The 12,955-nt window shown below is 40.9% G+C and overlaps 1 protein-coding gene across 5 annotated transcripts in view; it reads left to right on the forward strand.

The window, feature by feature from the left end:
• Positions 1–302: 302 nt before the first annotated feature.
• LOC115347551 (multiple epidermal growth factor-like domains protein 6) overlaps positions 303–12,955 on the forward strand; it is a 205,572-nt gene continuing 192,919 nt past the window's right edge. For all 5 annotated transcript variants that reach the window (XR_003925529.1, XM_030029040.2, XM_030029043.2 and 2 more), the window contains exon 1: positions 303–458. Coding sequence is in view for 4 of the 5 variants with exons in the window: in XM_030029040.2 (XP_029884900.1) it covers positions 364–458 (95 nt within the window). In the remaining variant the exon portion in view is untranslated. The remainder of the gene's footprint in view (positions 459–12,955) is intronic.

Below are 12,955 nucleotides of genomic sequence, written 5' to 3' on the forward strand. Positions count from 1 at the left end.
TGTAAAGGAGGGGAACCGAAGAGACGTTGCGGAGGAGCAGAGATGAGGCGGTAAGTACGCGGGCACAGCCGGGCGGGAGGAGACCCCCGCGGCGATGCGGGCGGGGAGCACCCAGCCTCCCCCCGGAGGAGGAGGAGGAAGAAGAGGAGGAGGAGGAGAAGAAGGAGGAGGAGGAGGAGGAGGCGGGGGGCTGCCGGGGGCGGGCCGGGGCCGCCCAGCCAGTGGCGCGCCTCGCCGCCTCTTTAAATGATTTGGAGGGCCGGTGGTGGTCGTGGTTGTTGCTGTTGCTGTGGTTGGGGGTGGTGGTCGTGGTAGTGCCGCCGAGCCGCGGCCGCCCTCCGGCTCCCTTCCCTCGGCGGGGCGATGGGAGCGGGGCCGGCGTGCCTGTACCTCTGCCTGTGCTGGGCGCTGGCCGCCCGGGCGAGCGGCGCGACGGAGCCGCGGCTGCAGCGGGGCATGTGAGTGGGGTCGGGGAGGGTGGTGGGTTTGGGGGGGGCTCGCAGCACCGCCGGGGCCCGCCGCCTTTGTCTGTGGCGGGGCAGGGTCCTGCGCTCCTCCGGCTCTCCCCCCTCCCCGCCGCTGAACGCAGGTCGGTGTTCATCGCGGTTCAACCCGGCGACAAAGAAAGTTTTGCTGGGTGCGCCTTCAGTTCATCCGAGTCGTCCCCCCCACCCCACCGCGCAGCGTAGATTTCTGATCCGTGGAGTTATTTTTGAGTGGTTGCTCGTGAAACTTGCAGCCCCGGAGGGAAGGCGGGCGGGCTTGCTCGCTCGACTTTGGTTCGAGATCTGGAGTGAGCTTCAGAGAGTGCATCTGCCGGTATCACGGACTCTCTTCCTTCTCGTTTAAAAAGCGAACTGGTGGCAGAGCTGAGCCTCGTACGGCGGCACTGGTCCGTGCTTTCTGAGAGGCTAAGGTGAGCTTTACCTGCTGGAGAACAGCAACAGAAAAAACAGAGTAAGAAAATGTAAATCCGGGCGGGAGCAATAGAGACCGCGAGCAGGCAGAGGTGTGCGATGGAAAGCATCCATCTGCAGCTGTAAGCACAGCTCGTTCGAGGACACAAAGGACTTAGGTCCACATGGATACCTACTGGTGCTTGAGCAGAAGGAAGTTTCTATGAGGTGTTTCGCATGGCGTGAGCAGCAAATGTCCTTTGTTGTAAATGCAACGCAACGTTTTTGTCAAGAGGTAGTTTTCTGGTCAAATTCTAAAGTAGGGTAGCTGACAGCACGCACAGAATCTTATGGTTAAAGTTTTTGCTCATTGAAATTGAAAATAAAATTTCTAGAAACTGTTCCCTGCTTTGTGTCGGGCACCTTTTTCTCTGCAAAGCCCCTCTTGTATTTTTAAGGAATGTTCTCACCATGACCCTGCCAAGGCAGCCTGACAACAGCCTTGTCAGATGTCTGTGTATACCCTAATTTCTAACCTCTTTTCTCTTCCTATTTTTTTGACTTAATCAACTTCATCCCACCCTTTTATAATTAATTTGTCCTATATTTGATTTCAATTTAGTTATTTCTTCCATCACAAATTTGAAATCTCTTAGCCTATTGCTCATTGGTTTTCTATGCAATATTATCCAAGTATGTATTTATTAGAAGTGCTTTTAAGGTGGTTTGTATTACTCCATTTTGCTGGAGCACTAAGTATCCATCACAACATGTAGAGAAGTCAAGTTCATTTTCTGGTAAAACATGTTTCTGTTTATAGAAGTGTTCTGTGTTTCTTTCAGGCATGCTTCTTGTTCTCTTTATAAGCAATTACTCTACTGTGACGAAGAATACTGTTGGCCTACATTAATCTGTTTGCATTTGACATTGGTAATAACTATGATCCTGCACTTAGGAAGCTGGAGGTGGTGTTAACTGTGAATTGCCTCCAAACAATTTTTGTTTGCTTTTACCTTTTTAAAGATAGTGTCACTGAAAGAATAGGAGAAACATTCCTTTCTGGAAATGACACTGTATGAGGATATTACTATTGGGCTCAGGTCATTGGGAGCAGCAGTGCCCTCTTAGCCAGAAGCAATCAAAAAAACCCACCCAAACACCCATACCTGTGGCAGAGCCTTGAGTGTTTCATCCAAGAGGCATATTCCTGCAATTACTATAATTCTTGTTGCTTTTCCTGAGCTAGGGCAAGTATAAGTACTCCAAACTTACTTTATGCTATTTAGGGGCTTTACCTTTGATGTAAACAGAAATACAAGGCATTGTTACTCCTTAGCAGTAAGCCTGCCACCTTTCACCAAGAAACAGTGAAATGTCTGAAAGGATACTTTTCATGAATCACCTTTTTCTAGTAATTCTGTTTTGTTCTTTTGACACCGGTCATCTGCAGTCAATGGGATAAGAACAACAAACGTATCCCTTGGAACATACCATGCCGAGTGCTTTCTTCTTTAGCATTTGCTGTTGTTTTGATTGAGATCTTATGTGGCTGAGGATATACAGGAGATTCTTCATAATTGTTTTTGTTCTGCTGTCGAGTATTTGCTCCTAGCTAAAAATGCAAGGGATCTGTGTGGATGTTGGTATTCTACTTCCAAGCCCCCTGAGGAGATTTAATGTAGAACAGATTATAGGATGACTAGCTGTTTCCATCAACTACATTTCCAGACAATTAGTCCTTGATGATCTTGTGTTAGAACTTTAGAGAACACTGGAAGGATCGGAGAACAAATATGCAGTTTTCATTGAAAAGCATGCAATTTAGGCCTTGAAACAAGGAATTAACCATCTCTTGTCATAAAAAGCATGTTTTTAGCAGCTCACTTTGCAGTGAGCTCTGTAGTTCAAAATTGGGGTATATAATGACATTGCAAGTGTGATGTGTGGTTATCTAGCCTTGAGTTTGCTTTCAGGATCGTGCTTCACAGAAGGCTGGGGGTAGTTGTGGGACAGTGCAGAAATAGTTGAAATAGGAACTAAGAGTAGAGGGCTTGAGTTGCTGTCAGAAGTGGTAAATCCTCTCCTAGAGAAATATTCCACTACAGGTTTTAGAAGTACAGATGTTTGCTCCTGGTTAGCTATATAGGACAGAGCAAAAGGCAGGAGTGGTTATGAGGTATGTGCTAGGAACCCACTTTGTGCAATAAATATTACCTTTCATAGTTAGGACTGAGACACGGATCAAGAATGGATTCTTCTGTTCCCAAGTGACACGAGTGAGGACTTCTTCGAAAAAGTCATGAGATAAATGTTGTCCCTGTCAACATTAAGCCCATTGACTTGTTCTGTGGTTTTGCAGGTCCAGGATGACACCTAAAGGGTCTGATTTGATTTTTAGAGGACCCAGTCACAATCTTGCGATAAAACTATTTTGTTTAGGTGTTTTTGACTGCTCAAATGTTGCAGCTGCATATTTTCACTCTATCCATAAGCAAGTAAATTTGGTCACATTCCAAGGAACACCTGGATTTAGAGCTGGATTCTGGGCTGAGTAACTGTTTTCCAGCTTCAATCCTATGGGGCACCGTAGGCTTACTTGAGCACCTTCAGATAAATCGTGTTCCCAAAAGCAAAATCTAGCATTCAGATGGTATCTACATTTACAACACTCAAGTGAACTTGGTCCTTTAACTGTAGCAGTTATTGGGCTACAAAGATACAGGACCATTTTTGCACCATGTCTCACTGCAAACAGATGTGGCTGTGGACACTATTTCAAAGTGATATAATTTTTTTTTTTTTTTTGGTTAGGTATAATTAAAAAGGTGAAGTCCACTTTTTTGAGGACTGGAATGTATTTCAAGATAAGCTACTGTTGTACAAAGCATTTGCATACGAAGAGATGGTTCTGAATTTTGATTGCTACAGTGGAATAAATTGCATGTCACTTTGTTTTCTGCATTGCATTCCAACATATTCAAAGTAACACAAAAAATTCTTCTATAAAGTATATGGTGATACAGCTTAAACTTGGAGCCTGGAGTTTTGTCATAATACTGTCCAAATGACATGAAAAGTAGGTTGTGTAATAATTTCTTAGTGAGAAATTGTCTTAGTATATTGGCTGTTTAGCCAATACAAAATATATTTTTCACCTCCAGTGGCACCAATTTGCAGGTGTGAGGAAAGTTTGTATTCCTAGCATTATATAAGGACTCAGAGTATGTTTAGTTTTTGGAGCTAAAATGAGTAATGTAGTAGAATCTCCTTCTATTTCTTTGAATGGGTTATCCTATGTTCAGAGACTTGATAGTTAAAAAAAGATTGCAGGTTTTCTGGTGAAAATAAAGACCTGGTTTGCCACTGGTGTATTTAAATTTTTATCTTACATTAAGTAAGATGAAGTTAGTCTTTCTTATCAACTCTTTTTAAACCTTGGCTGAAGTGATGCTGGCAACCCAGAGTCACTGCCAAATTCTGATTTAGACTACTGAATTTTACCTAAGAGGTTTTCCTTCAGCTGAAACCTCAAGTACTTCTTCTCAGTCCTGTCTGCCTAGAATCCATAACGTTGCAGTAAACCCTCAGTACTCTTGAGTAGTAGCTACCTCCAGCCTTTGAGGTTTTTAGTAAGCATGGTTTAAATGCTTTGGCATAAAAGTTATAGCAGTCCCATCCCCCCATTCCCCCTGCCTGCTGCCCTGTGTCCCCCCAGTCCTTTAACATCCAGTAGTTCTTTCTAGGAAAGAAAAATAAATGTTGAAGGCTGAGATGTTTCTCATCTTTGTGAATGTGAACATCACGCTGAACAAAAAATAGTCTTTCTAGCCTGTGCACTACAATATCTTGCCACCAGATAGAGCTCATGCTGGTCAGCGTTGTAACACAGAATCATGTTTTTCAAGAGTTTGCACTTAAAGCCTCTGTTTCAGAGTTTCTAGAGGAAAATTAATTTTGAGTTTAGTCTTTTAACAGATGGTAAAGGGCTTTTTTTTTTTTTTTTCCCCTAGTATATTCATTGGCAGGAGACTTAAAGATAATGAATGAGTGTCATCATGGTATAGTTCTTTTCCTGATTTATGACATGTTTTCCTGCTCTTCAGGGAAAAAAATGAGGTCAAGACTTCCTCCTAAACTCTGAAATAGCCATAAGACTATGAAAATATGTGATTATCAAAGATGAACTTGATCTCATGATTGACTGTAAAATATTTTCCAGTTTTATATCTGTTTTCATATCAGAGGCATCACATAATGTACCTACAAGAAGTTTAGAAATTTGCTGCCCATAATCACAATAGCTTATATATACTGTACGAATCTTAAATTTGCAAGTTTAAGGTAGGTAAGCCCCTGCTCCCATTCACTTTTAATGGGATTTGGCTTCTTATGTTATTCTTCAAAAATGCACCCTAAGAGGGGAGAACTTGTCAGCATTTCTTTAGGTTTAATTGTGCTGCATTATGAAATGTTGATATAGTTTAGTTATTTATGCATACATTTATTACATGCATATACTCTGTGTTTGCAGAATTTTTGATTTCTAGGAAAATTGCCTGCTTTTTGCTTCAATTTCTTCGTTCTGTTTATATCCAGTGCTGCTTATTTATCATAGTTCTAGGCATGCCAAGATCTAGATGTGACAGAGAACGTGGAATATTTTTAATAAATTTGAAGAAACCCCCTGGTGAGGAGGGGTAGGATTATCTGGTAATATGGAACCTAGTCTTTGGATGACTTCAGCAGAACCTCCTTTGATGGAAGCAATGCTTTGGCCCTTGGAGAGTTAACAGACCATATTGCAGACTTGTGTTATTCACCAATTAAATACCTTCTCTCTTTGAACACAGTTAATAGATTTCCTCCTTCTGAAATTCAAGCCTGTTATTGCTTACATTCTCTCTGAAATCTATTGCTTTTAATTTATTTCTGAGGAGAAAGAAATTTCCTTTCATTACTGCTAAATCAAAGCATTTTAAAATTGCATACTGAACATATGTAGTCTTGGTTTTATACTTTGGATTCTGTGCTGGTCTTGGTTTAAAATTAGTCATTAATTGTTCCGGAGGTGAACTTGAGATTTCTGCTTCTTGCATAAGAAGATGTATGCTTTCAGATACAACACGTACACAAGCTGAACTGTGCACTTAGCTGTATTTCTCTTGGTGTCTTTGACCTATGGATGAATATTTGATCTCAAGTGTGTGAGAAGGGGAATGTTATTTAAGTCAGAGTGCTGATGTTCTTTTTTTGTATTCTTTAGTAGAAACACCATATTGCCTTCCCTTTGTAAGTCAGAGCAGAACTTAGTTCAAATTGTTGCTTAGTAGAGAGCACCATACCCAGACTGTTTTTTTATGTACACAAATTAATTCAATATTGAAAATGTTTCATAATATCTTGGGCTATGCCTGAGAAGGAGGCTTTATAAGCTGCTTTGTATTGTTTTATGACAAAAAAAAAATCTCAAATTATGAAACACTTACTTATTTTGGGCCTCGTCTTTTCCGGTGAGAATATTTCTGTATAGGAGATGAGCTTTCATACACCTCAACCCTTACAATACTCTTCAGTGGTTTTCCTTCTATTTGTAATTGCTAGTGCTCTCCCTGCCTGACAGATGCATCATCAGTGGTGAAAAATACAGTTGCATGAACTTATCTCTTATAATTTTATTCTTCATGAGGCAAGGCCTGTCCATCTGTTTTTGTCTGTAAAGTAACACCAGGAATCTGTGGGTTACTTAGAATCTCAGTGTAAGTTTTTAATCTGAAAGATACAAATGTTTGGTGAATTCCTCCCCCCCATTTACCACTGTTGAACACTAATCCTCTAATGCATGCTTGCTAGTTGCCATGGTTTTTTTGTGGCTAGAATTCATAAAATATTTAGCTTTACCAAAATTGCTTAATATTAAAAAAAAAAAAAAATTAACCCCCCCCCCCCCCCCCCCCCCCCCAACAAATGGGTATTTCCATCGGTGGTATCAAGCTAAGGATGTATACGGGAGTAAAAGACTTGGAATATTTTAACACTTAAAACATTGGCATGTAGGGACTTTTCTTGCATATATTACATGTTACTTCAAAAGTAAGCTTTCAAGAAAAGAGGTTTTGGCTCTAAACTGTTAAAATCTGACATCCACCAGAAAACTGGTGAACAATTCCTAGATACTGGTTGCCAAACTGAAACTGAGGATTTTGCTACCTTCTAACTAGTTTCACTGTCAAGCAATGTGGCACTTGCTGTAAACCAAAATGAGCTTTTTTTTCTTATGACACAACTAATGTGACATTTTTCAGTGATTTTTATTTTAATATTTTAGCATCAGGTCCTCTTGAGTCTTCTTGCCAAAAGAAGCTGAGGTGTGTGTACCTGGCAGATTTACTGGGGTGACTTTTATTATACACTCTTCTGCCATGGAATGATAATTGAGATGGGTGTAGTTAATGTGAAATTTCATCTAGAGGTGACTGCTGCTACTTGATGCTTTCCTTTTATAATTTCATATTCTTTTAACGTTCTTTTTTTTTTTTTTTTTTTTTCTGAGTTCTGGACAATTATTTGCTTTGTCTTAACAATGACTATGTGCAAACTATTTCTTAGCCTCCTTATATGTGACCTGCCATATGGTTTTCTAATTACATTACAGTTGGATCCTGGGGACAAAGGTACTTTAAGTTGTCTGTAAAGCAGCCTGCATGCTAGAAGGGTTCGTTGGTGCTGTGTGAGGCTTGGCAGGCCTCGTCACTGGCAGTGACGGTGACATTCTCCTGGATGCTGTTCTTTAAGTCACTTGTTTAAAAATAACCCCAGTGTAGAAATCTGTGGAGGTGTGCAGAAGGCAACTAACAATGAAGAGCACAATGGATTTAAGAAGATGCCAATATCACATAGTCTCTGTAATTATTGTACTATTATTTCGGTAATGAATTTTCTTTGTTTGCAGTAAGACTTATGCCAAAGCAGCCATATTCTGGGATAATCAACTATTTTGGGTACAGTAAATACAAGTACTGTGCACGCTTGAGTGAATGTGAATGAAGACACGTATTTGGAGGTTATCAGAGTTGCATGCTAAAGTGGTGATACTATAGTTGCCATCCTGTGGGTATGTACTTGATGCTTTACCTGATCCTGCAGATGCCACTTAGTGCCTGCAGAGGTCAGCCAGTAGAAGAAACTATAAAACTGGTTGTTGCTGGGGACTGAGGCCATGTGACGCAATTAAAAAAAAAAAAAAAAAAAAAAAATCACTCCTTAATTTAAAATGCAAAAAAAGGTGACTTGGCAAATTGTAGTTAAGTGACCTGGATGTGCATGTTTATCTTCTGCTTTTCTTGCTAACCAGAATAGATTATTCTGTCTTGGGGGAGGGAGGAGGATAGTTAAATAGGAGCTAAATAACAGACGCTGCACTTTGATAGCAGTAGGAACTAAAAATCTTATTGTTGTTATAATAGCTGAGTGTGTAATTAATCATCTCATATTGATTTGCTCTTAATCTAGATGCAGTGCACAAAGGCTGAAAGAACTCTCATGTTGTTTAGCTGCTCCATGTAATCAGAGGGAGGATGTGAATAAGACACAGCAGTGCATTAGTAACCTGTGGGGTTAGGAGAGTCTTCTGTGGTGGACCTTCGTCCACAGATCCAGAGAATAGTAGTGATAATGAGACCTAATCTAAATGAGCTTGGTGCTTACGATCCATATCCCAGAGGACATATAAACATCACAAATATTGATACAGCATCAGTAGAGAGCAGGGATTGATTAGTGGTCAAGGGAGCAGGATGTCCTAATTGTCTCTGGTAGTGCTGATTAATTTTATCTGGGAAATGTGGGGAAATGAGCCTTAAAATAGATTAAGGGTAGAAAGGGGAGCTTGGCAGTCTAAAAAGGAAGAAAAGCCTTTTCTGTCATTCCTGCCTTTGTGAATTATTGTTGCTATTAAGCAATATATATCTAGAGACAAAATTTATCTGTATCTTTGTCTCTATATAAATAATGTAACTTGTTCTTTGAACCTTTTGTTTCTGTGGCCTATTTCCTAATTTGACTTTTTTTTTTCCCCTGTGTTCAGATGAAATTTGCTTTTCTCTCCTTTCCACTTGAGATATTTATAGCAAACTTTTAATCAACATCCTGTTTGCATACAACATCATGTTGCTGACCTTTTCTCCTTTACAGTGCAGGATGTTTCTGCATGGTGCCAACCTGCCTTTCTAGAGGTCTCCTTTATAAGAAGCTGGGCGTGTTTTCCTTGGGTGGTTGGAGGTGTGAGGAGATTCAGACAATTTTCTAGCCCGAGAAGTTTCTAGCCAAAGCCATTGTAGCTATGTACAACTATGTTCTGATCAACATCAGAGTACCTCTAGAGCAAAGCCACTAGCTGTCATCACAGCAGTGGAGAATTTAGCCCTGACTATAATCTTGGTCTTCTTAAGGAAAGTTCTTATTTGATCTTTTCAAACTAAATCTGGAAAAGCATATAGACTATGCTTTTCTAAACTTTTAATAATGACATAAAGGGAAGGAGCACTGACCAATTAGTGTTTTGAAAATACAGAATCCCAGCAAGTTGCTTCTTATGACAGGTTTCATCTATTGACTGTTTCATGGGAAGATCGATAGTGTTCAGGCTGCAAATTCTTCAGCTGAGGCAATGCAGGCTACATCATCTAATTTTTAGGAAGATGTTAACAGCCTTCTGGCTTAGTGTAGAAAGTGCTGTCATTCACTTAGTCTCTGTGGAAGAACCGAAAATCAGGCAGCCAAATCATTCTTTGCTTCGTATTCATTAATGCTTTGATTTAAAGTTTGCGCTGTTGAAAGAAACCTTTAGGGATATCTTGATGTGTGTTTGCTCTCTTACTACCATTAAATCTACCTACCTTTAGCTTCTTGATTAGAGCTGGAAAAAAGTGGATTGATAGAATGAGAGATTTACTTTAATTGTCATTCAAAGAGCTAGGCGTTAGGATCATGGTAGGCAGAATAAAAAAATATCCCTGCCAACAGAGATATGATGTACCTTTTGAAATGGTGGAGCTGTTCCCTTTGTAGCTCTAGTGTGTTCAGTTGTCTTCCCATCTCCTCACCTCTGTTTGCCCCTCTTGGACCACATGTGCTAGGAGTGTGTGCAGAAAGCTGCGCCTCTGCTCCCATGAGCAGATGGCCTGTACCTGCAACTGTTTTTTCCTTTATGTGAAAACCATGTGCACTTCATCATAAGAGCCCCTCTACTGCTATATAAAATTATTTATGCTTGGGTGAGTGTGTGTAAAAGAGCTAGCTGCACTGATATCCTTCTCAGACTTGCAGAATCATGGGCAAAGATGAAACTGCAGAGAACCTCACTTGGGAGACTGTAGACATGCTGTTTCTATCATCTATTCTCTGCCACGAGTTGTGGGAAGGCTGTAATCCCTTCTCAGGGGAGCTTGGTTGAGGTGATACTGGTGGTGATGACAGCTTGAGGTGGAAGACGTAGAATTGCAGCTCAGGACGAATGACCACAATTGCCAAATGACTCATTGAGGACATCAAGGATGCTGTCTGTATGTCCAAATGCTGTGAGGTGCCGGGTAGGTGAGATCAGAGTCCATTGAGCTTGTGGGCTGCTTCCTGGAATGGGCAGCAAATGGCTAGTGAGGAGAATAGGAAAACGGGTGAGCGTGCAGCGAGACTTTGCCTGAATAACGGCCTCAGCCTCAGTAACTTGAATCTCATGGACTTCCTGAGCCAGATTTGCCATTTTTGTATTTAATAGACCTCCATGGGTGCTTTTTTTTGACTGTATTTTTGTATGGAGATACATATTCCTTTTTAAATTCTAAACACAGGAATGAATTATATCCTGCCTGGAGATGCTTTCAATTTTCTCTGAACTTTTCCTGTTGTGCAGTGGTTCACAGGCATCACGGCTATATGATTAGCCAAGGCTGCTCTCGCTTCATGTTGGTCTAATTATCTGTTCATTAGAATCTTAAGTCTTGAGCTGGAAGTGTGTAGGGTGTCTTTGTTTAAAGGGCAGTCTCCTAATGCAAATATTAAAAGAGAGCTTTCTGGCTTGCCCGAGTCAGACTGACAAGCTAATAATAGCCTTCGTGTTAGTCTTGGCTAACAGAGAGCATCAGTATAAAAAGGTTTTAAGGGACTGGTGTATCAATCAAATCATAGAACATAATATGCATTTGTGTGTTTTGCTTGTTTTAACACTTAAGCTCCCATTAAGAAATATTTTCTGAATGCAAAGGGTAAGGGAGTAAAAATGGAGCTCTCCTCCTCTAAATATACTATTACATCCACCTGAGGTTTCAAGTTAGTCTTAGATGGCCTCTAATAGAATGCCATATTACAAAACTGTATTTTTCAATAGCTGTAGTCTTGTTCAAGAAACTGTTCTTAAGTTTGTAGGTAACATATCGGAGCAATGAGTCAGATGGCTTAAAAACTGGTGTGTTGACTGTGTGTGGGGGGAGCTGTGAAGATGGCTAATTGTTGGAGAGGGCATGTTTTCTTTCTCAGCTTTGCCAGCAGAGGATTACATGTTATGCAATTGCTGCAATTTAATTATAGTGTAGCAGAGGTTTTGATATCTGCCTTTAAATTATCCCAAGGGCATCTAGGAAGAATGGCTTACTTTGAATAAATCTTAATAAACATATGACTTTATGCTGCTGGCTTGTTTTGTTCTGTGAGCGCCATTTGTTCCTATTAACTGTATCATAGAAGTCAATACAGCTATTCCTGGAAAGATGGCAATATCACATGAGTAAGAATTTATAGGATGGGCTCAGTATGTCATTACAACGATTGTCAGCTTCTCTCTTTTATTTATGGAAGAGCAATGCATATGAATGTACCTTTATCTGGAAAGTTTTAGGCAATTCTAATAAAAGGAGATATGCATGAATTATCAGTACATGATGTTCTATTCACTAGAGGGAGAGTCATTTTAAAAAGCCTGCTAAGTGAGGCATGGTTGCTAAGTAAGGCGAGGGTTTTATTAGACCAACTGACGTAATGGAAAAAAAGCAGGCAAGATTTTGGGTGTACAAAGACCTCCTTTGGATGTGAAACAAACGGCAGACTTTGTGCTAAGAATGGCTTGGGAACAATTGCTCCAAACTGAAGCTAAATATGTTAAATGGTGAGGTAATTTGAGAGGAAGGGGTAGCTGGGACACGTGGGAAGGATTGCTAAGTAGTGGGGATGAGATGGGAATGTGGAGGAAAGGTGGTTTCTGGAGGAATTTAAGGCAATCTGAAACTATGCTGCTACTGTCTTCTGTCTTGCTTCATGGTGTTGGCAGCTGCAGCTAGGGCAAACTCAAGGAATGGGAAATAAGGAGCAATATAGAAAACGGACTCTGCTGTGGAGGAGGAAGAACACGGAGCAATGTGGGAGGGATGTCCACTGGAAGTGGGGTTTAGGATGACGGAGATGAGCAGTTCCTCCAAAACCTGGGAGAAATAGGCATTCCAGTTCAGGAAACTAATTTCTGTCAAGATAAGGTTTTCTAGTACAGATATACCCTTTACTCTTTTTCCATGGTGAGTGAGGTAAGACAACCAGAGCATACAGTTCTGGGCTTTCTTTTCATAACTTCCTTTACGTAGGCTACCTGGAATTCCTGAGGGGGTGGTTGGTTTGTCTTTAAATCTGATCTGTTTCTCTGCTGGAGTGTCCTCGTTCAGCAAAGGTCCTCTTTACCCTGAGGTGGATGTCCCAAGTATTCCCCTCAGCTGGGGAGCTCCAGTACCTTTGGGAGACCTGGCTGGATTTCCCATTCTGGGTGTGCTTTGCATGATCACTGGCCTCTGCAGAGTACTGAGAGTCTTCTGCACAGTACTGGGAGTATTGTGGAGTGGATTTGATCTAGGTAGGCAGGGTTTCTTCCACATATTTAGCTCATCAGTAAAAATGATTGCTCTTATATATTTTCCTGTTCTGCACAGGCTTAATTTAATGATGTTTGTAAACTACCTGAAGACCTGCAGATGAAAGATGTACTTTTTTTATTAGAAAGGCTACCCTGCATGGTGTTCAGACAT

The sequence above is a fragment of the Aquila chrysaetos genome, chromosome 10, assembly GCF_900496995.4.
Source record: "Aquila chrysaetos chrysaetos chromosome 10, bAquChr1.4, whole genome shotgun sequence".
NCBI classification, from domain to species: domain Eukaryota; kingdom Metazoa; phylum Chordata; class Aves; order Accipitriformes; family Accipitridae; genus Aquila; species Aquila chrysaetos.